Here is a 27983-nt window from a genome sequence, read left to right as displayed (position 1 = left end):
TTTGTCTTTTTGTCTGAAAAGCTGTCTTCAGCATTTCTTGTAAGGCAGGTCGAACTCTCTCAGCTTTTGTCAAGGAAAGACTTTATTTCTCCTTCATATCCAAAGGACAGCTTTACTGGGCAGAGTGCTCCTTCTGATTTAGGAAGGTTTTGTTTACTTGATTCTAACAGTCAATGGATTGGCAATTAGAAGATTTTCTTTTGTTTTCCAGGAGGTGGTGATAGAACAAAAGTTTTTGACTTTTTTTTATAGGCACTGACTCACTGCTAAAGTTTAGAGTGTATTTAAAAGAAAATGCCATTAAATGACACTTAAAAAAAAAAAAGAAAAGAGCTGGCAGCAGGGCAGGGGGAGGTGTGTGCCTAGCACCTGGCGTTTGACGTGTGCCCATGGCTCAGAAGGGGAGTCCTTGAGTTGAGGAGTCCCACGTGTCCGTGGGCAGACCTCTTGCTAAAATCCTGAAGCAGATGCAGGAAACATGTTCCTTCAGTCTCTTTATTTGTCGTCTTCCCTTTCTTTTCCCTCCCTTGAGTCATGGAGGTCTCGCCTTAGTTAGACCCATGTGTTAAAGAGCAGCAGGACCCTCCACCTACAACTTGTGTGTCAAAGCAGACTTCCACTGGTCACTTTTAATTTTCACCTCTTCTACTAAAGAGACCACCACCACTGCCACCGGTGCCACCATTGCGGAAGATCATAGATTAATTGTGTTTCTCTGACTTATTTCACTTGGCATGATTACCTTAAGGTCCATCTGTGTTGTCACAAATGGCAAGCTTTCCATCTCTTTTAAGGCTGAATAATATTCCAGTATACACATGCACACATATCTCATCTTTATTTATCTATCGATGGACACTTAGGTTGTTTCCATTTCTTGGCTAAATAATGCTGCAGTGAACACAGGGGTACGTTTGCCTTTTTCAAATTAGTGTTTTTATTTTCTTTGCATAAATATCCTGAAGTAGAATTGCTGGATCATATGGTGGTTCTGATTTTTTGAGGAACCTTCATATTATTTTCCATAATGGCTACATGAACTTACATTCCCGTCAACAGTGCACAGAGGTTTCCTTTTCTCCACATCCTCACCAGCACCTGTTATTTCTTGTCTTTTTGATAATAACCATCCTAACAGATATGAGGTGACATCTCATCGTGGTCTTGATTTGCAATTCTCTGATGATTAGCGATGCTGAGCATCTTTTCATGTATCTGTTGGCCATCTGTGTGTCTTTGGAAAACTGTATATTCAGATCCTCTGCCCATTTTTAAAAATCAGACTTTTTTTTTGCTATTGAGTTGTATAAGCTCTTTATATATTTTGCATTTTAACCCCTTGACAGATACATGATTTGTAAATATTTTCTCCCAGTAAGTAGATTATTTTTTCATCTTGTTAATGATTTCCTTTGCTGTGCAGAAGCTTTTTAGTTTGACATAGTCCCATTTGTTTATTTTTGCATCAGTTGCCTTTGTTTTGAGAATCAAATCCCAAAAAAATAATCACAAAGACTGATGTTAAGGAGCTTGCCACTCAAGTTTTCTTCTAGGAGTTTTATAGTTTCAGGTCTTACATTCAAGTCTGTAATACAATGTGAGTAAATTTTTTAAATACTGTAAGACAGAAGTCCAGTTTTATTCTTTTGCGTGTGGCCATCCAATTTTCCCAACATCATTTAATGAAGAGACTGTTTCCTCCCAATTATGGCTTCTTATTTCTTTTGTCGTAAATTAATTGACCATATACGTGTGCACTTACTGTTAGACTAGCTCTTCTTTTCCATTGAGCTATATACTTGTTTTTATGCTAACATCCTACTAGCTTTGCAATCTGGTTTGAAATCAAGGAGCTTCATACTCAAGCTTTGTTCTTGCTCAAGATTGCTTTGGCTGCTTGTGGGTCTTCTGTGGTTTCATACAAATTTTATGATTGTTTGTTCTGTTTCTGGGGAAAATGCCACTGGAATTTTTATAAGGATTGTATTGACTCTATAGATTGCTCTGGGTAGTATGAACATTTTAACCATATTAATTCTTCCAATCCATGAGTCAGAATATCTTATGATTTATTTGTATCTTCTTCAATTTTTTAATCAATGTTTTGCAGTTTTCAGCATAAAAGTATTTCACTTTCTTGGTTAAATTTATACTGTTTTTTTTTCTTTTTGATGCTATTTTAAATGGGATTTTTTCCTTAATATTTTTCTGATAGTTCATTGTTACCATGCAGAAATGCAACAGATTTTTATATACTGAATTTTGTATCCTGGAACTTCCTGAAATTTATTTAGTTCTTACATTTTTTTCTTGTGGAATCTTTTGGATTTTCTGTATATAAGATGAGCAAATTGTGACAGCTTTGCTTCTTCCTGTCTAATTTGTATGCCTTTTTTTCCTTGTCTAATTTTTCTGGCTAGGACTTCCAGTACTACGCTGAATAAGAGGGGTGAGAGTGGTCATCTTTGTCTTGTTCCTGATCTTGGAGGAAAAGGTTTTAGGTTTTTATCAGTGAGTGTGATGTTAGCTTTGGGCTTGTAACTGATGTTAGCTTTGGGCTTGTATGGACTTATTGCTATGTACATATACGGCCTTTTATATTGTGGTATGTTCCCTTTATACACACATTATTAAGAGTTTTTATCATAAATAGATAGTAAATTTTGTCAAATGCTTTTTCTACATCTATTGAGATAAGAGGTTTTTATACTTCATTTTGTTAATATGATGTAGCACATTGATTTGTGAATGTTCAGTCACTTTTGCATCTCTGGAATAAACTGTGCTTGATCACGGTGAATGATTCTTATAATGTATTGGTGAATTCAATTTGCTGATATTTTGAGGATTTTTTTTCATCTATGCTCATCATTGATACTGGCCTGAAATTTTCTTTTCTTGTGGTTTCCTTGTTTGGTTTTGTTATCAGGGTAATGCTAGTCTTATAAAATGATTTTGGAAGTGTTTCATTTTCTATTTTGGGGGGAAGGGTTTGAGAAAGATTGGTATCAATTCTTTAAATATTCGGTAGAATTCACCAGTGAAGCCATCTGGTCTTTAACTTTTGTTTGTTGGGATTTTTTTTTTTTTTTTGGATTATTAATTCAATCTCCTAACTAGTAATTGTTCTGTTCAGATTTCCTATTTCTTCATGATTCAATCTTCCTAGGTTGTGTGTTTCAAGGAATTTATCATTACTCCTAAGTTGTCAATTTGTTGGCATGCAATTCTTCATAGTAATCTCTTACAATCCTTTTTATTTCTGCGGTATGTATTATAATGTCTTTCATTTCTGATTTTATTTGAGTCCTTTTTTTTCCCTTGTGAGTCTAGCTAAACGTTGTCAATTTTGTTTTATACTTTCAAAGAACCAGTTCTTAGTTTCACTGATGTTTTCTATTATCTTTCAGTCTCCATTTGTTTCCATTCTGATCTTTGTTATTTCCTTTCTTCTGATAAAGTTGGGTTTTATTTGTTCTTTTTTCTAGTTCTTTGAGGGGTAAGTTAAATTTTTTAATTTGAGATATTTGATTCTTGATGTAGGCATTAATGCCTATGAACTTCCCTCTTAGAACTTCCTTTGCTGAATCACATAAGTTTTGGTTTGTTGTATTTTCATTTTCACTTGTTCAAGGTATGTTTAAATTTCTTTTATTGATCTATTGATTATTCAGTAGCATGTTGTTGAATCTCTGTTTATTTGTGAATTTTCCAGTTTTCTTCTGTAATTGATTTCTAGTTTCATAACATTCTGGTTGAAAAGATGCTTGATATGATTTCAGTCTTCTTAAATTTATTAAGACTTGTTTTGTGGCACAACATATGATCCATCCTAGAGAATGTTCCATGTGCACTTGAAAATAATCTATAACCTCTTGGGTCAAATTTTCTGTACATACCTGTTAAGTCAGTCTCGTCTAATGTATCATTTTTGGTTGATGCTTCTTGTTGATCATCTGAGATAATTTATCCTTTGATGAAAGTGGGGTATTAAAGTCCAATACTACTATTATATTGCCATTCATTTCTCCATTTTGGTCTGTACATTTTTGCTTTACATATTTAGGTGTTTCCTGTGCTGATGCATGAATATTTACAAATATTATATTACCTTGTTGGACTGAACTCTTTTCATTATGTAGTGCCCTTCTTTGTCTCTTATTACAGTCTTTGTTTTAAAGTCTATTTTGTCTGATATAAGTATACCTACATTAGCTTTCTTTTAGTTTCCATTTGCATGGAATATTTTTTTTCATCCCTTCACTTTCAGTCTGTGTGTATACTTATGTCTTTTGTACACAGCATATAGATGGTTCTTTTAAATTTTTATTTTATTCATTTAGATGCTCAATGTCTTTTGACTGGAGAATTTAGTAGATTTATTTTAAAGTAACGATTGAAAAGTATGTATTTATGGCTATTTTATTGTTTTCTGGCTGTTTGTATTTCTTTGGTTTTTTTGTTTTTGTTTTTTAATTCTTTTGCTCTCTTCCTTTGTGATATGACTTTCTGTAGTGGCATGCTTAGGTTTCTCTCTCTTTCTCTTTTGTGTATCTACTAAGGTTTTTGCCTTGTGGTTACCATGAGGCTTTAATAAAACAACTTATTTATAATGGTCCAATGTAAATTCTTTACAACTTAAGTTCAAATGTATCTAAAGCTCTACATTTTAATCTCCCCTATCACAGTTTATGTTCTTAATGTCATATTTTACATATTTTTATCTTGTGTATCCCTTTCCCAATTATTGTAGTTACAGTTATTTTATTATTTTTGCCTTCTAACCTTCATACTTGCTTTACAGGTGATTAATCCACCATTTTTACATTATATTATTGTAACTTTTCTATATATTTACTTTTACCAGTGAAATTTATGCTATACATGTGTTCCTGTTACTAATTAGTTCCCTTTCTTTTCAGCATAAAATGTCCCTTTAATATTTCCTGTAAGGACTGTTTAGTTGTGATGATTTTTTTAAACTTTTGCTTGTCTGAAAAACTCTCTCTCCTTCAATTCTGAATGATAACTTTGCTGTGTAGATCCTTGGTTGGAATTTTTCTTTCAGTACATTGAATACATCATACCACTTTGTTCTAGCCTGCAAAGTTATCTGCTGAAAAATCTGATAGTCTTATGGGGGTTTCTTTGTATGTAACAAGTTGATTTTCTCTTGCTGCTTTTAAGATTCTCTCCTTGTCTTTAACTTTGACATTTTAATTATGTATATTGGTGAAGGGCTGTTTTGGGTTATCTTTACTTGGAATTTTCTGGATTCCTTTATCTGGATGTCTATTTCTTTCCCCAGGATAGGCTGTTTGGGGCCAATATTTCTTCAGATATGTTGATATGTTTTTGACATCTTTATTTCTTTCTTCTCTTCTGGGGCCCTGTAATATGAATATTGGTATGCTAGGTGTTGTTCTTTAAGTCCCTTAAGCTATCTTTACTTTTTTTCATCATTTCCTTTCACTGTTCTGATGAGTTCCATGCCTTGTCTTCAAGTTTACTAACCCTTTCTTTTCTTTATCTGGTCTGCTATTGAACCTGGTTTGTGTATTTTTTTAGTTCAGTTATTAGATTCTTCAGTTCGATGACTTCTGTTAGGTACTTTCTTATATTTTCTATCCCTTTGTTGAAATTCTCACAGTGTTAATTCTTCCAAGTTTGTTGAACGTCTTTATGACCATTAGTTTTTTTAAACATTTTTTTATTGAGTTATAGTCATTTTACAATATTGTGTCAAATTCCAGTGTAGAGCACAATTTTTCAGTTATACATGAACATACATATATTCATTGTCACATTCTCTTTTGCTGTGAGCCACCACGAGATCCTGTATATTTTTCCCTACGCTATACAGTATAATCTTGTTTATCTATTCTACATTTTGAAATTCCAGTCTGTCCCTTCCCACCCCCCACCCCCTTGGGCAACCACAAGTTTGTATTCTATGTCTATGAATCTGCTTCTGTTTTTTTTTTTTTTAGATTCCACATATGAGCAGTCTCATATGGTATTTTTCTTTCTCTTTCTGGCTTACTTCACTTATGTTGTCAGTATTTATGGCTGAATAGTATTCCATTGTATAAATATACCACATCTTCTTTATCCAGTCATCTGTTGATGGACATTTAGACTGTTTCCATGTCTTGGCTATTGTAAATAGTGCTGCTATGAACACTGGGGTGCAGGTGTCATTTTGAAGTAGGGTTCCTTCTGGATATATGCCCAGGAGCGGGATTCCTGGGTCATATGGTAAGTCTATTCCTAGTCTTTTGAGGAATCTCCATACTGTTTTCCACAGTGGCTGCACCAACCTGCATTCCCACCAGCAGTGTAGGGGGGTTCCCTTTTCTCCACAGCCTCTCCAGCATTTTCTTTATGACCATTATTTAAAATTCTTTATCAAGCAAGTCAGTTATGTCTTTTTTGTTAAGAACTTACTAGGTATGTTATGCCTTTTAGAACATATTTTTTCTGTTATTTCCTTTTCCTTGACTCTCTGTTTGTTTCTATGCATTAGATAAAACACCCACCTCTCCCAGTCTTGAAGGATGTCTTCTTGTAAGACAGGAACCTTATTATTCAAACCCTGCCCTAGGTTTTAGTTGTATCTCAAACCTTTGTGATTGTTCAAGCAGAATATTGTATTTTTAGTGGCTCTCAGTAGTTGAAGTTGTCAGTGTCCTAAAGGGAAATATCTCAGCACATAGATTTAAGCTGATTGGAAGCCAAACCCTCAGGCAGCAGCTTTTTAAGTATTCAGATATATATAGTCTTGTGTGACTGTAAGCATAACTTACATTGCTTGTAAGCATAACATTATGAGCATAAGCATTGGCCACAGATCCATTCAATCTGGGGGCACCCCGTGGATGGCAGTTGCAAAAGTTGGGGTGCCAGTTGAGTATACAAGGCCCTTTAGAAAAGATACCGGTGGCCTAAAGCAAGGCATAGGGAGAGTGTAAAGGTGGCATCCAGCAGCCTGTTTCATTGGACTGCAGCTCTTTTGCACCCTAGACATTTGACAAAGAAGAAGCTTGTTCCCCAGGTTAAAGGTCCAGGGGGAAGCAAATAGGCTTCTATTACATAAAGACTAGGGGTGAGCTGTCTGCATAGTGCCCTGGAGGTGGTAGCCTGCTGAGAACCATCTCTGTTTATTATGACCCCATGGAACCCAGGCAAGCAAGACCGACCGGCCATCAGAGCTAGGCAGTCAAGGGGCTTTCCCTGGATGGCAACCACAAAAACCAAGGTGCCAGATAGAAAAACTGGGTACCAGACACATGTAAGAGCCCTCTTCTTGGGGTGTGGCAGAGGGAGAGCTCAAAGATGATGCCTGTCCTCAGGTTTCTGGGGAGGATTAGTGGGTGCTTAGATGTATGTTTAGTTTGAAAACTGCCCCTCAGGCCGTAGCTATGAAGGTAAGCTAATGGGCCTCTTTCATAGGAAGACTCGGTGCTGCAGTCTGTTGCTTCCTGCTGTGCTCTGGGGGTGGAGCCATGTAAGAACTCCTTCTCCATTGGTTACAGCGTTTCAGGACTCTCAAGCTTGAACTCCACCAGAGCCAGGTGAGTTAGAGATGTTACCTGGGCAGGAACCCAAAACAGGGTGCCAGATGAGGGCAAAAACTCCTTTCTAGGAGATTCTGGTGAGCTGGAGCACGGAGGAGAGAGAGCACAGTGATGGTGCCAGCCAGCCTCCCTCCCCGGAGGGTACCCCATCAGATCTCCAGATGTGTGTTAAGTTAGATGCCTGCCCCTCAGGCTGGCACTTGATGCCAAAGAGGCTTACTTGCTTACCTTAAAGCCTGGGCTCCTCTCGGCGGGCTGCCTCTGTGCTGGTCCCTGAGGCAAGTGAGTCTAAGCCCACACACCCTTTCTGGCTGTTTCTCAGTTTGGCATTAATTTGAGGGTCTCATGGATGTGAGCGCCACTGGTTTTAAAAGCTAGATGCTTTGGGGTTTATCTCTCAGATGCGGGCTTTAAAAGTTGGGGTGAGTGATGTGCGGCTCAAATACTTTGCTTCACAGGGAGGAGCTCTGGGCTTTGTGTTTCTTCTTGATGGTGGGCCGCCGCACTCGGGGTGGGGTTTGTGGTGTGATTGTGTCTCGGCCTCTTTGATTTTTTAAAAATTTGCCCAGTGTATATGGGTTGCTCAGGTATTTTTTAGGATTTTTCTCTCCCTAGAGGAAGTTGTTTCATATGTAGCTGCAGATTCAGTGTGTTCCTGGGATGAGGTGAGTTCAGGATCTCCCTGTGTCACCACCTTGAACCAGAACTTGTACTTTATCTTTTAGTTAATGGCACTAATATTTACTTAATATACTGAGCCAGAAATGCCAGGGTCCCTTGTAATTTCTAGTTATAACCCTTAAAATCTTATTGGTCCCCATTACCCACCTTCTAATGGAATTATTGTGTGTTCCCTACTCTTCACCACACCTGAGCCCCCTTTGTTTCAGGCATGGAGATAACCTAACCACTTTCTAATACTTGTTCTCTTTCCACCATCGCCTCCTGTTTGTCCATTTCCCATACTGCCGTTTGAGTGATCTTTCAAAATTCAAATCTGATCAAACGACCTTCTTGCTTAAGTTCCTTCAAGAGTTTTTCAAAGCTGGAAGACAAAATCCAGACTTCTAATTTTTTTCCCACAAGTGTGATGATCTCTGCCCTGGGCCTCTTCTCTTTCTCTTTCACTCTGATCAGCGATATGAATGGCGCTGGAGTTCTAGAAATACCCTGTGCTCTGCCACACCTCTGTGGGTCGCCTGTGCATCTCCCTTTGTTTGGAACCATGAACCATCTTCTTCCACTTCTGCTCTTGTGTAACCCTTACATCTCCTGTGTTTTAGCTCAGGCCTCATTTCTTCTAGTTAGCCTTCTTGGAACATCCCGATCCTCGTCTCCAATCAGGGTTAATTGCCTCTCTTCTGTGCTTTCGTGAAAGTTTATATGTAAATAGTGGCACTAATCAAATTGTATTGTAATTGTCTGCTTGGTAGGATCTTGTTCTGAACATATTAATCTAGGTTTTCTATCAATACCTGCTTTCCTGATACTGTCTATACAGTATAAAAAGAGAATATGATTTCTAGTTGAAATTGCCTGAGATTTAGAATTAATAAACAAGAAGTTCTAGTGCTAAAGGGCTTGGGGCATAAACAGTAAATTGGGAAGGAAAGTTAGCCAGACCTCTCTCCACCGGATTAAAGACTCTTTGGACTTGGTGGGCATGGGCTGAGGTGAGAAGAAACTGAAAGGCGAAGTAGGAGGACCAAGAAGCTTTGGTGTCCCTGAGAAGCGTCCAGGCACAGAGCTCTGCTAGGTGGCCTTTTATTTGGAAGGGGTCTTTTTCAAGTCTAGCAGGAAACCTAGAGGAAAATGGTAGCGTCTCCTGAGGGTGCCAGATGTGTTCTTTTCAGGTCTACCTTTTCAATGCTATTGAGGAAGAAATAGCCATGCTGTAAATTTGTTTTCTAAACTAAAGTCAGGGTAGTTATTTCTGAGGGGTGAGCATAGAGGGGGATTCCTGCTAAAACCGGTTCAAACTGGCCTAGCCAAAGGAGCCTCAGAACAGCCGCAAAGCATGTGTAGTTGTTTGGAGGTCTTGCGACTGAGGAGATTTTTATCAGTTTGTCCAGGGGTTAGAGGACTATTGTCTAAAAAAATGTATTTTATAGCATTTCAGAGAAGACTTTTTTGAGTTCTTTTGGAATGAAACAAATTTCTAATGTTCATTTTAATTATTAGACACAAATATTAGGATATATTAAATTAAAAACTGTCATTTATTAATATACACATATATTTTCCTCTTTCACAATTGTCTGAGTTCACTATGGTCAGCTTCCTACTGTATTTATTTTCATATATACCAAGAAATTAGCACAAATAAGACATTCTATAAATGTCAGTCTAACTGGAAGTCCCTTAATTTATTACTTTCCCTTTAATTTGGATTCTTTGCATGGTACCTGCTTTGTCTAGACCGGCAGGTGACCCTCCTGTCCCTGAGTTCTGTCAGGCAGCTACTTTGACACTCATGGACCCGTGTGGATACTCCTGGAACTTCTTGCTTAGCTTATTTTTAGCCCAGAGTTCAGGCAATGGCCTTAGATGTATATTTGGAAGAAAATATATAGGGATAGAGCTGGTGGCACAATTAGAACACTAAGGGGTCTTAAAATTAGTAGTGATCTTCTGTGATGCAAACAGATTGATAACTGGGTGCTTCCCCATGCCCTGAGGTCCAGGACCAAGGCAAGCTGGTACCTCACCTGGAACATCACTGCACCACGCACTGTACACCACACACATCTCACCCACACATCGCCCTGATGAATGCTCCTTTCCCAGGCTGTGTCAGTACAGTGCCACAGTGGTCACTGGACCCCCAACTTTAGATACAGGGACACATGATCTTCAGGTAACAGAGGCGATTTTTTAATACAACTAAGAGCTTTGACTCTGGAATGCAGTCAGGTATAAAGTCACTTACCTTAAAAGGTTACCAATATTGTTGGAGTTAACTCCTTAACCGAAGTCCAGAATCATATGTTGGAAACCCATAGCCCTAAGTGAAAATATATCTCCTGTCTCTAGTTCAAGCTCAGCACTGTGCCTAGGATTGTGGAAAAGGAAGGAAACAGAAATGGAAACAGACATCCTAGGACCAAAACTAATATCAATAGAATGGAGATGAAAAAACTTCTCAGACCAAGACTGAGAAATTCAGGAATATAGTCTCTTAGATATTTATTGTAATCTCCAAAAAATAAAACAAGATAAACCCAAAGAACAAAAACCAGTTTCTATACAGAACTCACATACAAACTTAATACCTAGTAGAGCACATACAGTTCTTACACAATTAATTTCAGTAAAGAGAATGAAAACTTCATAATGTGAATACACTCAATAGCTTTAAACCCAGTCAGGCGCTCCTGTGGACACACGAAGGGTCACAGGATTTGCTGTGCAGCAGTTTTCAAATCAACGTCACAATCACTACATGAAACCATTAAGCTGTTACTCAATTTTTTCTCAAGAAGAGTTCCACAGTGCAGTCACTGAGAAGGAGCCAAAAGTGCCTGGTTACAAAGGAAGGTCTTCATCAGTGCACTTCCCAACGCCCTTTATGGGAAACACAACTGCAGAAAAATCTCTGGGCACACATCTGACTGGTTGACATTGCATTAGACAATGTCTTGTGGTTTGGTGCACGGGCAAAATGTCTACATCAGCTGTTCCAATGTGATTTCAGATTGATTTGTGTTTTGGGGCTGAGTCTGGGGCTGCTCAGCACAGAGGAATATGGCAAGGTAGCACCTTGTCTTCCTCATTGGGACAAAAACAGAGCCAAACTGGGGTAATTTCTTGGGTTTCCAAGGGCCAGTATGGCTCTCTGGAAAAAAAAAACAATGACCAATAGCTGCCAGCTCTGTCACCCTTCCATTCAAGGGAACAAACTGCAGTCTTTCCCACATACTTGCCTGGTACAGTCTCCTCTATCTAATATCCTCCTCCATGGAGCCATTCTTGACTCTTCCAGATCTTATAGGTCCTCCATTCTTCTTGCTCCTATGTCCTGACATAACTTAGCATTTAGACTATATCCTGGAATTTTGTTCCTTGTCCTTCCGTCAGCAAGCCTATCAGGGGCCAGAGCCATCACCTCTTTCATGTTTCAGTCCCACAGCACTGAGCACACAGTATTCAGTAACTGTTGATGAGTAACTAAACATTTAAACACACCCTTAAATTATCATTCTAATGTTGGCTACCTGCTTACATTTGTTTCTTTTTTTAAATTTGGCACAAAGTTGTCACCAATCTCCGTTTCACCCACCTTCACTTGACTTCTTCAGTGGGTCTGAGAGCTGAGTACAGAATTTCAGGCTATCGCATGTAAAACAGGGCCACCCATCGCTGGTGGTAGCCCAGAGCCATTTAATGCGACTGGCACGTCCTCACATTTCAGTTTCAGGCAACTGCTATAGAGAGGCCTGAAGGGTTGATATGATGTCCAGATGGCCATGGTCATCTAAAACCAATGGCTCTTCATCATTTTTAGGGAAAAAGTCAACTTTTCTTCCTAAAGATATCATGATTTACTCTAAATGAAAAGGCAAAGCACAATATTAAAATGAGTGCTTTGCCTCAAAAATTGAAATGGCAAATAGGAGTTTAAAGTAGTTGGCCTACTTTAAACTTCATAGACATAAACACCTAAGAGTTTTTGATAATCCAGCTACCAGGCCTCATTTCTTGGTTTTTGCATCTCAGTGAAGTTCTAGGCCACCAATGATATTAACCAAGGGGTTTGAGGATGAACATATGAGTTTATGATGACTTACTAATGTGATTTAAGGATTCTGACCTGTTTATCACTAGTGTGGACAATTGAGACTTGAAAGTGAATATAACATTAGCCACCACCTAAAAAGACATCAATATTTTAGGATTCCCAGGATTGACACTTAAATTTCCAAACAAAATACAGAGTAACAATAAAATAGACATATAAAATATGAGTAAAAATTCTTAGATGAAAACATGATCAACATTTCAGAGAAAAATAAAAATGACTTTTCCTTATGTGCATATTTTTTCTTAGGTTTCTAAATTAGCCCCTTATAAATGGCTTAAGGAGAACTCTGAATTAAAGAAGGGAATGCCTACATAAATAAACGAACAGCCATTCTGTCTTGAAAATAAAATCCACAATTCTAAAAGGCAAAATTGACATATACTTGCAGATCCTAAATGTTCGGTCTTACAGGGAAAGACATACTTTGAAGTAGGCACAGAGGAATTTCACATGACACCAGTAGGTATTTACTGTATAAACTGCACCACTAGACAATACAGCTACAAGAAATAATTTGAGTAAGTCAAACAGCCATCGAAGCATCCCACACATTCATTACAATTCACTCTTTCACACTATTGTATATACACTGAGTAAGTCATTAAATATTGCACTTATTGGCCCATGAACCCTCAATTCTGAGGTGTTGAAAAATAGAAAACAAATCTATTTTTATAACATATTTCATGCAACATTTAAGACACTTCAGTTCCACAAACACCATTAAATAGTTGTACATTTGGACAGTTCAACGGTATCACATCACATCTTGACATTAACAATATATTAACAGGAATTACAGGAAGTTTTCATTCAGGACATATCCTAGGAGTGATGAGACAATGCATGGAGAACCATCATACTGATACAGGAAACAACCCCCAGACTTCACTCTTCTGAGGCGCATGGAACCACTAGACAGATGTAAGTTACCCTCACGTCCCTGAAAGGCCAGGTGTCTGCGGCTCATGTACCATCTGAGTCTTTAAGAACAGCATTCATGAGCCTAAGCAACCTCCAGCCCCAAACAACATGAATATGAAGCATTTCCACTAAGGAATAAAGCCACAGCCAACTCTCAGTTGTCCACGATGAAGTATGAACACAGGTGAATGAAATACACAGGTAACCGCCTTCCCCCCACCTCATGTCAGTAAGGGCTGGTTGAAACTCTACCAATAACAGTGCTGGTGGGAGGTAAATGGTGAAACTTGAGTCTCATTTCCTATTCTGGGTCCTGTCATTCTGTGAGGATAGTGCTTTAAAAAGTGAAATGATCAAAAATCAAGAAGCAGAAAAGAGAACTGTAAATAGAAAGCCCAGTGGGCCCACTAGCCAGTTGATTTGCCCTTAATACTCAAGCTCTGACAGAGGCTTGGAAATAATTTCTTTTCTCTGGAACATCTGCAAAATATATTCTCTCTATCCTCTCTTTTTAATGGGAATTAGTTATGTGAACAGATACACAAATCAAATCAGTGTGAGGAATCTATTTTGTAGACCTTTTTCAGCAAATCCCAGTTACAGTTGGAGCGTAGTAAAAGCTCCCTTTTCTCTAGCACTGAGAAAGCACCATATGTGGACATTTCCCTTCATAGAAAAGGTATTACTTGTCTTTGATACACACTGAGTCTGTGCTGGGAGCGGCAACACTGTGGGTGAGTGTAAATCTTTTAATCTACTGAAGGGAAATATTTGACTGTGTGTCAAGCATTTCTGTAAAGGTGTTTAAGGAAAAAAAAAACATTTATTTGTGAAATAACAATAGGTAGATATATTTAAAATAAATTCTCCAGACCTGTATTTGCCCCCTTAGGGAATATCATATTTTTAGGACCCAGAGCCCTTTACATACACTGCAGAGATAACAGAGAGGCTTTTTTTCTGGTTATAAATTTCATCTTTTACCCAGTTTGTTCCAATTTCAGAATATAAAATAGGTTTATGACTTTAACTGGCTTTGAGCAAAAATTTACCTATGAGGATTCTAAAAAGCCGACCCTAATGGTTCAGCTCATCAGAAGGACTTCAGCATTTTACGGTCAGGCCACTAAAGCACAGGTAGCGCACATACAAGCCACACAGAGCCGCAGAGGCTGCATCTCCCAGGGGGTGATTAGAAAAGCCACGTGGGTCTAGTTGCTCACATGGCACCCTGCCACAGCGCACTGAGTAGACACACCAAGGGACAAAGACTTCCAGTTCCCAGGCATGCGATCTTGACTTTAGAGAGAGAGGAGATTCTTCAGACAGAAAGACAAGGCTACCTCCCAAGGAAGCTGCACCAAAAACTCCTGATGGAGCATTACAGTAGTATATGAAAATTATTAAACCCTTTTTGGCCAAGAAGGTTTTTAATCATGATTTTAAGATTAGTTTTAGTTTTTCACATGCAGCTGCTGCTTCAGCCGTGGGATAACTTGGTAGAATCTGGGTATGTTCTTTAATATAGTCCCACAAACGCCCCATGGTTGACTGAAAGATGGCATTGTACATCCTCGCCATGCACGAAGAGACACGTTGGATAAAAGCACGTTACAGTGAGCCACTGATTACTGACTGTCACGCTCCAAAAAGCAATGTTGCTTCATGGAAGTTCAGTTACTAGTAAACTGTATTTTACTTTTCAAAAAGAATACTGCATCCCTGAAAGTCTATTCTCAGCATAGATGTAGGTAAAATTGGAAGTTTAAATTGGTTTCCAAAAAGTAACTGATGAGCTAAGCAAAAGAACTATGATTAATCTGGATATGAGTTAAATAGGGGAAATAGATTTGTTTGTTGAGTATATAGACGTCATATGACGTGGGGTGTAGTTTTGTAGAATTTATAGTTCACATTTAACATAACAATGCTGCAGCTTTCTGCTATAACCCAAGGCATCATCAGAGATCCCTTTCCAAATAAAAATCTTAGCACTTATTTACCAGGCAGCAAAGGGATACTGATTTTAAGTGGGTCTAAGGAGGAGGTTAAAAGTTTATCAAGGCAGTGGAAGCTGTTCTGTGGGGGCAGTGGCAATGAACTAATTCACTGTCTGAAAGCAATTCTTCTTAGAAGCCATGAATATAATGCTAAATTGTAAATTGCCATCTTAAAACTTAAGGAATTTCATGTACCTACGACCTCCACTCACATCCCCAAAAGCTGAAATGAGGATCCACTCCACAGATGGCTGTATAGAGGAAACAATTTCCAGTCCAAGCTTTTATTTACTTAAGAACAGAAAGGAAGGCCCCCAAACCAAAGCTCTTGGAAGTATCTGCTCAAAACAAGCAAGGTTTGTTTGTAAAAGTAATTGGAGGGTTCGGGTGGTGAGGAAGTGGGTGGCAGATAAGAGAAGTTCAGACGTGAAACAGTTAATTCAGTTGCATCAAAGACAAAAGGTGGATGTCTACAATTTATAAACTAATACGAGCACATACTTTGTAAGGTGTCTTGTTCTTCTGAATACAAATTTAGTTAAGCCATTAGTATAAATGGTCTGGGTTATTTAAGCTGTTGGCAGATGGAGAGAATGTAGGAGGTACTGTGTGCATGCTGACCAAAAGGCAGAAAAACCTTGGCGCGGCCATGTTATAATTTACAAGTGATAGAGCTTGATGCCAATACAAGTTTGCTTAGTTAACCCTGGGCTGTTTCCTCTTTTGCCAAATTTGACGTTAAAACAAGGATCTCTTGATGAGATTAGGAATAGAGGATTTTCTCTCTTTCCATGTGTTTGACAGCAGGAGTACAGGTGCTTAATTCACTTGAGCTCTGTGACAATCCTTTCTGGAAACTTCTCACTTAGTGAAATTCACACCAGGGTGCGAGCTTCAGAACTTAGCATCAATTAGGTAGGCTTCACTTCCAGTGAGGTTTGTAAAGTAGAAGTTATCGAATGTTCTTGGCCATGACACCCGGGCTGTTGCTGTATCGTGCTCCTCTGACCGGCACCACGCGGTTCAACCTGGGTGTGTCTGACGGGGTGTAAGAGGGCACTGGGCTTTGGTCTTCCGGTTCTAGGGCCGACTAATTTCAATAGCGATGAGTTCTTCAGCGGAGGACTTTACAAGAGGGCAAACTCAACTCTTCCCACTTTTCTACTCTCTCTCATTTTGCTTTGCATTTTACGATACTGCACCCATCAAGGTCCTTCTGAAGAAGCCATCTGAAACATCACACTTAGGTCCTTGACATCTGTATGTATGTATGTGAGATTGGGGCTGAGAGAGGAGGGGAAGGTCTTCCTGACTTTATTACTGCATATTAGATTATAAAAGTTAGCTTAACAACTATCTTTTAACATGGCCACTTTCTAGTCTAAGATATAGAAATACTACAATATCATGCAGACAGGCTTCTGCTTTGCACAGCCCCCAACTTCTCTTTCCCTTCACTTAATTTCTGTGGTTTCTGGAAGCTGGTTGCCCCATTAAAATCCAATAAAGCATTAATGTTTTCTTGTCTTCATGAAGCCTGTCCTGCAGAGTGCCAAAGTGAAAATTTATTGCCAATTAGTGGATCACAAACTAAGAAGATGAGAAGTAAGAATGTGGGTGTGCTTGAGATACCCCACATACTCTCTCCTCTAATGTTCATCTTCTAACTTACTAATCATGTATGTGACCTAGTTCCCTGACTTGCAGGCATTTATCTTCCAGAGATCACTTTGGATGTATGCATCTTTCTCTCTCAATAGCCTTGTTCAATAAAATTGGACTCCATTCTTTCATAGGAAGTATCTGTTTTTGAAAAGAGAAAAAAAATCTTTATCATGATCACCAAAAAAGGGGAAAGTTCACCTATTAAAACTGTTCTTCCAAATCTGCCATCCGTGCCTGCTGCCTTCTGAGAGTCCTAGCTGTCAACGGTGCTGGCTAGTGGTGTGGATGCCATGTTTCTCCTCAGTGCTCAGTTAGATAACTGATGGGATTGGTTTGCTTGTTATTCAAATGGTCTTCAGGAAATCTGAGTGTTCCTATGGTTTCCTTTTTCCTCTCCAATTGCTTATGGTGTCTTAAAGTATTTCTGGAACTCTCAGCTCTAAAGAGTATTCTGAGTAATTTAAGCATGTTTAACATTAATAGCCTTACAGAATGTGGATATGTCTTAAAAGAAGTATAAACACTTGGACTGAAAAATATTAGAGATGAAAATTATCTTTTCCTCAACCTGAGAACCATCAAGATACTGTTTAAGTAACTTGTAACTAGGAATAACCTAGGGAGGTGTGAGAAGGCAGTGGTCTGTGAAGTAAGTCTACATCCTATGGGAAGAGGGGCTTCAGCTTGACCTCTGTTCCAAGAGTTGGTGATGGTTCTAGAAAGTTGGGGGGGGGGGGTCTGTGTTATGGGGGGAGGTCAGGCTTTGGAAATTCTACAGTTACTTATCCCCTTCTTGGTTCAGATGCTTGTCACATAACACATTCAGCAGATACCTCAGTCCATCAGAGCCCTCAGATTTGCAAAAAGTTGGGAGGAGCAGTCCTGGCTTAGGAATTCCCTCCTTAAGCATCTAAACTAAGATGACTATTCACTTCTAGTCAGGTAAATATTAATCTCTCAGGAAATTTGCAAGGGCATTAAACAACATTTCCATTTCTTTATAGTCAATGGTCTTCTTAATAACACTGAAAAGTAGATTTATTTCCTGAACTGTAGATTGACCAGAGCCATGACAGTATCCCTAGTCATAAATAAAATTTCCACTTGATTTTCAATTAAGAATAGAGCAAATAAGGTCTCTGAGGTCTCCGCCAGCCCATACCACACACATAACCAATTCCTTGGTTCTCATCCCTACAGGTGAAAAGCAGAATTTGAACCCATGGCACAGAAGTCAGTTGCACTGAAATTATAATTGGAGGTCCCAGCAGTTGCTTAATCTAAGAAATCTGAAACACAAAGAGCCTAGAAGACAGGTAACAAATCACATGCAAATACCAGATGTTTGTAAATGGATAGTCCTTACAAATTTAAGATCACATATTCGCCACATATTAACAGAGGAAATCTCCCCAGAATTGAATGCATGTATGAGCCACTGACATCGATTTCCCTCCAATAATTATTAGGCAGTATAAGTGAAGGCTAATCGACCATTTATAAATGCTGTTTTTAGCAACCAACCCTCCGGAGCTGCCTGTGTGGGGACATTAACAGCCACAGCTGGGCTGCGGTGGAGGTGGGGTGTCCTTGAGTCTCGTGTTCTGCTTCGCCGCAGTGAGGGCTGGGTCAGTCTCCAAACTCTCTGACATTTTGTCGCAGATGATATCCACGAGGCGCTCAAATGTCTGCTTGACGTTAATGTTATCCTTGGCACTTGTTTCAAAAAACTCAAAACCTGGAAGAAACATAGGGAAACCACAGCTTAGTTATTTCATACTGTTGCTGAAATTAAACGGGACTCAGTGACGGTGGGGCAGTAGTGGCTGGTGGGTTTGGTTTGGGTGAGAAATGAGAGGCAGGCATGAGATGCCATTTGGACAAAGGCTACAATCTTGTGAGCCATTAATCAAGAATGAGAGTTATAAAGTAGAATTACTGACAGTCCCATCTTATTCTCTTTAGACAACAAACAAACAAACAAACAAAAAAACAACCTTGGCAGGAGTTAGTAATTACCGAGTCTGTCTCTGCCATCTCTTCCCCCATGACCTGGCTCACCATGTAGCCTCTTCCAGTCTTTTCTAGGACTAGTGTTACTTAGCATTTTTTGTTTTCTGTCTATTTCAGGTTGTACCAAAATCATTAAGAAAGGTTGTACCAAAATCACTATGCTCCTGAACTCCAGCATAATCCAGCTCCAGCTTTTTCCCTGTCTGTCCTACTGCTGCCTCGGGAAGTGTTTGCAGGTAAGCCTCTGGTAAATTTCCAGTATTTAGCTGGACACTAACTGGACACAAGGTGGCACTAAAGAATCACTGGATTTACTTTAAGTGTGCTTCAGCCTCCTTAAAGAAATTTTTGAGTGGTATTAGCCTAACAGTCCTCCAGGGCTTTGTATATACCATTGCATCTAGCTACTGGTGCTGAGTTTGCCATAGCTTCTGTTATCTGTCAGCAGCAATGTTTTTAATCAACATCTGGAAAAGGACAATGATAGATTTCAAATGAACTGCCACAAGTGCAAGAAGGTACAAAAGAAGTCAGTGACAGATACATGCTTCTCCTGATGTGTCACTGTACCTGGGCAGAAGCAGCCTTAGGAGCTACTCTGTACCCAATCTTATCACTCTCTATTGTTTGCATTCACATGCCACGAGCTGAGCTTGCCTGACAGTTGCCATGACAACCTCCCCACTAGGCCAGAGATTGCTCTGGTCCGTTCCAGGGATGTTGATTTAGGAGGTATTGGGCTAAAACACAGAAATGCTTTCCTAATCCATTCTGAATTTTACACCCTATAAATCCTTCCGGTTACATCTGGCCCTATCTGTGAGGAGCCACATGGATTCAGAATGATGAAATCACGTGATTTCATCCCAGCTCCTGGGGCCAAAGAAGAAAAAAAAAAAGGCTTAATATTTTGCATGCATGTCAAAAATGCACTTATACCCAGAAATACTTATTTTCTTAAGCAGTACTGGAGAGAGGAACAATGAAAAGCATTTTTGGGGAATTAAAATTTCTTAATTAAGATAGATGACTGTAGCTGAGCTTGAATTTCATTCGTTACTAGCTATTGTGTATTCTGTTGTCAAAATCCAAGTGAATAACCCACAGGATTTGAGCTGAAGGAGCAAGAATGAGTGGAGCCAAGTTCTATAAAAAAGCAGTGGACATATTATTTCAAGGCCTCTGTGGCTTGTATTTCTCTTTCATTTGTCTCTGGACAATGCTTGTATGTAGAGCACTCTTAAATTCTGCATTTCTTTACAGAAAAGGCGATCTGGCATTAGCAGAATTCTCTTTCCTAATGTTTGCAGTCTGTAGGGCTGGATCATTCACCTTTCAGCGATTCGATCCAGTTTTTGGAAAGAGCAATAGCTTAGATCCATTCTTGCCTAGAAGTCGGAACTACTTGTATCCTTGTGGGGCTTTTCTCGGTGGTAACAGGAGGGTGCTTTAAGCCATGAGAGGACCAAACCCCACTGAGGTCAAGATACCAAGATGAGACTTTAGGGAAAAGCATTCCATAATTTGGCACAAAGATTTCACTTACAAGTTCAATTCTCTCACCTCTTATGCTGACACGTCTAATTAGCATAATCTGGGGAGAGCACTGAACTTGAAGGGTATCAGTAAAGATCTGGTCATTGTAAAAACAAACAAAAAAGTAATTCATACAAACATTTGTCAAATGTGATTCCTTTAATCTGGGCTTTGAGACACAAAATGCTGCTGGTGTACAACTTGAGGTCAGTAAAATGATCTTTGATGCCAAGAGCCAGAATGCTTCCACCCTCTTGACCTTAACCTGGAACCCCAGGAAGATATGGCCACTAAGGAGAGAGTGTGCCTGGGAGAGAACATCATATTAGAACAGCCCTCCAGAAGACCTGGAGAAAGAGATGCCAGACTGCGGTGAGGGGGATGAAGCAGCAGGAGGATGGCAGCTCTAGACACACTAGCACTAATTACTGGCCTTATGACCATGGGAGATGTTTTTATTCTCATGTTCCTTATTTATGACATTTGTCTTCCTTAGCTTATAGGGTGATCGTTAGGCTCAAATGAGAAAATGTGTGTCACAGTGCTGCGAACTAAAAATTTGCACACGTTGGCCAGCTAACTCTGGATTAAATCACGAGCCGCTGCAGCCCCTGAGTTCTGACACATCCTGAAAGGAGTTCAGGATGGAGGTCAGAAATAAGGCACTCTGTGCTCTGGGAAAACTGGCCAAACAGGCCTTCAGATAGCTAGATATGTACAGGACAAGATTTTATGAACCCAGTTCTTGTGTCTCCTCTTATCTAGAAAGGCACTAAAATTACTGGTGACAGCTGCTCCTCGTGACTAGCAGCAAGCCTCCACCTAAATACATGCTTGACTGCACGCACGCTCCCTTCACTGAAATCGAACATAATACTGAGTGTTCCCCCTGCCTCCTTGGAACAGTTTCTCAGAGCTTTCTGAGATGCTGTCTCCAGGGCTATAGACTTTTTGTCCCAAATAAAACTTAACCCACAATTCTCACGTTGTGTGATTTTTCAGTTGACAGTTTTGTCGAAGGGACCCATCCACCTCCTCGGGAAGTCCAGATGAAGTCGGGTGAGTTGCTCCTGGTTCTTGAATCTCCCATATTGGTTGATGAGCCTGAGTTTTCGTTGGTGGTGTATCCAGGTACCTGGCCCTCCAGTTGAGAGACACTAGAGGGAAATCCCCACCCATTGGAGAGGTGCTGGATGGGGCCTGGTTGAAAGATGCCAGGGTCTGTACTGAGTAGTTAAGAGGCTAAGGTGACACTTTTCCTCAACTTGGCTACCTCAACTGAATTTGTCAGGGACAAAATTTCACTTTTATCCCTGACAAATTCAACTTTAAAATGGGAACTAGAGTCTTTCAGAGAAATGAGGGGTGTCAGAAAACAACCTCCCACTAACACCCCAGCCAGATTCATATAGTACTTGCAAGTACCTACTTAACTGGGGAAATTATACTAAAGGAGATCTCAATCTAAAATGGCCAAATTAGGGTTCCTTTAATATTCTAAAATTGATATTTTTGTGTGCATAGTTAGAAAAAGCTGGCTGTAAGATCAAACATACTGAATGGAATGCTTATGTGATTGGTAGTTAGAAGCTTCTGAAAGAGGAAATCATAAAGTAAAGTAAATTGCTTGACACTATATTGGAATTTAAAGAGGCCACTAGCACTGACACTCTCTCCCTCTGCTCCTCCGCCGTATCCTTTTCTATCTGAATTGCCTAGTGCAGACGCTGCCTCTTCCACCTCCTGCTTTTCCCTCTTCCCCTGTGAAGGAGGATGAAAAAATCAGAGGTGATTATAGCTCCCTTTAAGGAGAAACCTATTACAGGGAGAGGTCAACTGTCTTCGGTGCTTACGTATACACCCTGGACCTGAGCAGGACTTACAGCCTTGGCTAAGGAATTTCAGTCCAAGGTAGGATCCATTGGGATTTGCTAAGGAGGTTGAGTTAACCACCTGGACCTATGAGCTTGGGTTTTCAGATCTATGTCAATTAGTTTTTGAAAGCAAAGCAAAGGAATGGACAGAGAAAGCAGGTTGTAAGCAACCTCTAATGGACTTTGAATTACATAGTCCACAGGCTCGCACTGACTGCAAGGAATTAGCTCAAAAATTACTCAAACTTACTCCAGAGCTTTTCCAAACAACTGCAGACTAGACAGAGATTGGGCAGTGCAAGCAAAGACCTGATGAACCAATTTTGGACTGTCACAAAAGGTTTTAAGCAATATTCTGGCTTGACGGCTGAATCATTCTCTAATCACCAAAATGATCCTTTATCTTTTAGAAGGCTTGGATGAGGAATTGACTACTTTAGTCAAAGGACACAATCTAGGTTGGTCTGTATTGCCTATGAACACCCTTGTTACACTGGCTTACCAACTTTTCAAGACCATTAAAAAGAAAGAAAAGGGGATATTTACAAAAATCATGAACCTTCAATTGTGCCAGTTAAGTACTCAATGCCAGTAGACAGTTAACCGATCCCTGTTCAATAGAGAAAACCAAAGGTTGCTTTTACTGCAGAAAACCAGGGCATCAGAAAATAAATTGTAAGTTAAGGAGAAGCCTAGAAGGAAAACTGGATTTTACACTGGAATTTCGAGTTAAACCAGAATAGGGCTGCTCCAAGGGAACATGGGGAGTCTTTTCCCTTCTCCTCTCAACACTCTAGAAGTAGAAATGATTATACAAGGAGAAACAAAGCCCTGATAGATGCAGTTACCTTTAGAATTCTCCTTAAGGGAAGTCTCTCCTTTTTTTCTAGTAGAAAGTGCTCCCATTCACCTGATAGGCAGAGATTTCTTAGAAACTATGAAGCCCATCTTTCCTTTACTCTTCAGGGAGAAATGTTTCTAGATCTAAAGGACCAATCAGACTTCCATCATCATACAGTGTTTGTGACCCATGACGAGGATGCCACTGAGCAAGACAAATTACTAGGCCTAGTACCTTAAGAATTATGGGCACTCGATTCCAGCGACATTGGAAGAATACAGTCTGCATCACCCATTAAAATACTCCTCATTCTGTACTGCCACACCCCCCTACCTTACTCATATTCCTAAAAGCAGAGACTTCTTTTCTGTGATAGATCTCTGTAGCACTTTTTAGTATTCCTGTAGAGCCAGATGATCAGTATCGTTTTTTTGCCACTACTTGGAATGAGAGGCAATATACATGGACTGTAATGCCACAGGGCTATACTGAAAGCCCCACTTTCTTCTCCCAGATACTAAAAGCAGACCTAGAAAATCTTATCAGAATTCTGACACTGAGGGAACAAGTCCTAGGAAACTTGCTTTTCTCTCTCTGTGCCTTAAGACCAGGGCTCTCAGGAATTTTTATCTCATCTAAACCATCTCTAATTCCTGAGAGTACAGGAAAGAAGCTTTTAAGATTTAACGTATTCCAACTGAAACTAGTGACTTTCATATTGTAATACCTGATCCATGACCAAGTTTAGAAAATGAAACTGACATCTTTGTGTCTGTATGTCTACGCATATATTACATATGTCCTTACCTTTGAATGGTAGTATTAAAATTAATTTGTAAATGAGCTCTACTTAATTGACTTAAAGGAATTTAAGCATTTATATAAATTCTCAGAAATATAAAAGGAAACTGGCCAGAATGAATTTTAGGTTCATGGGAAATACTGAAAATTAAATTAATACCTGGTGTTAAGGTTTGCTGATTTAATTAACAGACATGTCTTTAGTAATTGCTTATTTCTTAAGTTTTCACTAAAATTGAGATTTTTAAGAGTTGAGGATTCTATTTTAAAAATTTAATTAAAGGTAGGTTTGTTCTATAGCTGGTTGTTTCTGGATGGAGAAAAATAGGGGCAAATTATATGGATACACAAAGTGATAAAAGGTTTGTGGAAAAGGAACCCTAAGAAGAGAGCTTTGTGCATGATCAGGATTGGTTAAATTTAGATTTAATTTAAAAATTAAAACGATTTGGTTGTTAAAAGTAAGCTGGTGCAAAACTTGAAAAGACTTAAAAATGTTGATCTGTTTTTGACAACAGAGTATAAAGTTTCTTTTATTTTTAATTGCCAAGCTGTTATAACTTTCCATATTTGCCCTTGCCAACGTGGTAATAAGACATTTCAAAGGGAGTAAGTATTGTTTCACAGTGACCTATGATCCTATCTGACCAAGTGTTTTAAAACCTTTTTGATATTTTTTTTGACAAACTTCCCAAATCAAATTTTAGTGAAGTTGCTTTGACGTCTGGCTAACTAACTTCAGGATGCTTCAAAGGGCCCCTGAAACATCCCCAAAAGAGATATTAAACTAATTAGGTTCATTTGGTATGTTAAATTGCATGGGAAGTATTGGCAAATAAGTACTCTTCTTAGGTTATATTAGGAAAAAATTTTAATATAGATATTCTAGAAATACAGAACTATTAAAAATCTGATATATCCTGGTAAAATGCTATCAGTCATAATTCTAGTTATTATCTTAAAATGTTATATGTCACCGTAGTACTCAAGTTTCTTGTCAATTGCATTGTAATCAAGTTTTTATGCCTTAAGTATTTTACCATTCGTAGATAGTTATGTTTACTCCGATGCCTTTGCAAAATGCCTCCTCTTCAAGAAGGTTTACAGAAAAGACTGTTTTGATAAGTACAGGTTTCTGATACCATAATGTTGAACTGGGTAAGAAATAAAAGAATTCTAATGGAAAACCTGATGGCTTCATAAAACTTAACAAAAGGATTAGTGACATAGGACTGAGTGGACCGGTGAATAATGGTTATAATTTTTATGGTTCCTGTCTGAAACATTACTGGCTTTTAATCTGTGTTTTGCAAATATAAAGTTAAGCTAATTATGACTCAGCAATTTGGTAAATTATACCTATGTAAGCAGACATCGTTCCAATCTCTGGAGGGATCAGACAGAGAGAAAACTCTCAGGTTCCCAGTGGCTTTATCAGATAAATTAGGAACACCACCTTCTAATAGGTATAGGAATCTCAAGGTATTTGGGGACCTCGAAAATAAAAGAATTCACCTAAATCTGTAAGGCAAAATCTGTGACAAGCCCTAGACGCGGCTTTCCTGGCCCTAGGCGACCTTACTTATGAAAAGTTCCAGCACAGCCAGTTTGAAACAGCCTATATGATCAAATAATAAGACTTAATTTGTGGATAAATTAATCTTGATTTGACTATAGTTGCTAAAAATGAGGGTAAATTTAGAGAGAAAAAGATTATGATTCAGTGAATATTAAATTCTAGCTTTGTTAATGGAGGTCTGTATTTATGGCCTAAGAGTCACTTCCCAGATAGTTCCTTTTTGTTTGTTATATTACTGTAAAGTTTAATTAAATTATTAAAAGCACACTCTTAAGTTTGTCTCTAAAATCTATCTTTAGGTGAAGATCTGATGCCCCAGGACCTGCAACCAGGAGACTATGCATACTGGAAAAGACACAATTTAAGGACTATCTCCAGCCTAGACAAAAGGACCTTTATCAGGTACTCTTAACTAGCTCATGCACAGTGCAACTGAAGGGAATTGACTCTTGGATTAATATCTCCACTTACAAAAGGCCTCTGCACTGGACTGGCCTACAGAGAGGAGTGCTGACCTTGAAAATCACCCCAAAACAATGCTCAAACAAAAGGAGAATCTACCAGACCAGGATGAGAATAAGATAACATCGGAGGTAGACAGCTGACCCAAGACACCAGACCAGGCCTGTACACCAATTACCTTGATAATTGCTCACACCTTCACTTATGAACTAAATGTATTTCACAATCTTATGCACAGTTAAACTTCATCCAATTGTTAGGTTTATGGTCAGTTACCTACATCTAGTACTTCTGGGTTACCTTGGGTTTCCCCCACTCCAAGGCTCTAACTAGATAGCCCTTAGAAAATGTATTCTAGCAGAAAGAAATTATAGGTGGGATCCCCTCACCTGGCTAATTAATAATACCTGCTCTAAGCCTGGCCATAAATATAAGAAAATTCATAAGGTCACTCAAGCCATTCAAAGCAACAAGCAAATTTCAGCCAAAGAATATAACCTCCCTCAATTATGGGAAGGACCTATATGGTTAATACCAGGCTATGGTCATTTAAGTTTAAACTTAAGTTTACGCTGGGAAAAATTAAACTCTACTAAGGACACCCACTCTAATAACACTAGGAAATCTGGGCATCTTATGAACAGTGCCCGTGTAACAGCTCCCTTAAAGATAAAGGCTGGTACAGAACAGACTAAATCAGATGACCTGGGGATACACTGGGCCACACCTAATGGATGTTCCTGCCTTAAATTCTTACTTATGACTTTACTAATATTGTTAACTATATTATTTGTATTTTGCTTATTTTACAAAATTATTGTTTCTTGCATTGCCAAATGTGTGACTGAGCCTCTGAAAAAATAATGACTAGGCGACTTGACCATGAAAACAGCAATACTGGTAACAAAGCAACATATATAACAGGTACTATTTAAAACACTATACACTGTATTTTCTACAATTTCCTGCTAAGGAAACAGGCACCAAATGGCCGAGTACTTTGCTCAAATGTTTACTTAATCAGCCTGTCACAGTGGCAAAGCTGGCATTTGATCTATTAACATGGACACTCTTGCTCCCTCAGATACTCTGCAGAAGCTCCTGTTAGAATTTCCAATTCAACTGGAACCAGTGTCAATTAATGTAACAAACTTTCATCAATTTAAATAATTAGAAAGCCATTAACTAGATTTAACACTGCCAGTGAACCTAACGAAACCTTTTTTCTTCTTAGTGATTCCAAAGGTACCCTGATATTTTGTGCTGCTTTAGATCATCAAGGTGGCCATCAGGGCAGCTCTATCTCTAGAGAGAATTATATAAAAGGTTCTGGAAATTAGCCTTCCTTTCATTGACCTCGGTTCTGTTCATCATAAATGAGATATTCAGGATTGAAATCAACATCAGTATTTTAGCATCTAATTGTTTGGATTCAGGGCAAAGCGAGTTGACTATACAATAAGTGATTCTCCACCCAGGGAACTCAGTATCTTCATCCGAGCAATTCTGTATAAGACCACACCCCACACCTATATGTGTCCATGGTATTTAAAGCTCATGGACTAAATCCTAACCCCAAATTCAAATACTTTAGTCTTTATTCTTCCACTGAGTCATGGTTGGATTTTATGGTTACTATTAGCTCCCAATAGAACATACGAACTTCCACTATAGCAACATGACTTTGTTCTTGGAAATATGTAACCTCTCATCCATACACAGGAATGTGAGTAGAAAGCCAGCATGTCAATCAGTAATGTGTAGGAAGCAGTCTTTCATAGAACTTTAAGGATCACTTCCAACTTCCAATTTACCAGACAGGGCAGTAAGGTTCAGCAGTTCAAATAAGTAGCCCAAGGTCACACAGCAAGCTGACTGTGAAGGCTGACAGAGATTCCCCTAATGAATAG

At 38.9% G+C, this 27983-nt stretch overlaps 1 protein-coding gene and 2 long non-coding RNA genes across 4 annotated transcripts in view; 2 read left to right on the top strand and 1 right to left on the bottom strand.

The window, feature by feature from the left end:
- Positions 1 to 21543, top strand: part of LOC123620041 (uncharacterized) — a 98589-nt gene extending 77046 nt beyond the window's left edge. Inside the window, exons 3-5 of the long non-coding RNA XR_006728749.2 lie at positions 18168 to 18283; positions 19098 to 19216; positions 21519 to 21543. This is a non-coding gene — a long non-coding RNA (uncharacterized LOC123620041). The remainder of the gene's footprint in view (positions 1 to 18167; positions 18284 to 19097; positions 19217 to 21518) is intronic.
- Positions 10739 to 27983, bottom strand: part of RAB3C (RAB3C, member RAS oncogene family) — a 255698-nt gene continuing 238453 nt past the window's right edge. For both annotated transcript variants that reach the window (XM_045525090.2, XM_045525089.2), the window contains exon 5: positions 10739 to 18705. In XM_045525090.2, the coding sequence (XP_045381046.1) occupies positions 18518 to 18705 (188 nt within the window). In that variant the 3' untranslated portion in view covers positions 10739 to 18517. The remainder of the gene's footprint in view (positions 18706 to 27983) is intronic.
- Positions 21539 to 26910, top strand: LOC141576170 (uncharacterized). The gene is made up of 2 exons (XR_012504430.1): positions 21539 to 21575; positions 25911 to 26910. It is a non-coding gene; the product is annotated as an uncharacterized LOC141576170 (long non-coding RNA).

This window comes from Camelus bactrianus, chromosome 3 (assembly GCF_048773025.1).
Source record: "Camelus bactrianus isolate YW-2024 breed Bactrian camel chromosome 3, ASM4877302v1, whole genome shotgun sequence".
NCBI classification, from domain to species: Eukaryota; Metazoa; Chordata; class Mammalia; order Artiodactyla; family Camelidae; genus Camelus; species Camelus bactrianus.
This window is presented reverse-complemented; position numbering and strand designations above follow the sequence as displayed.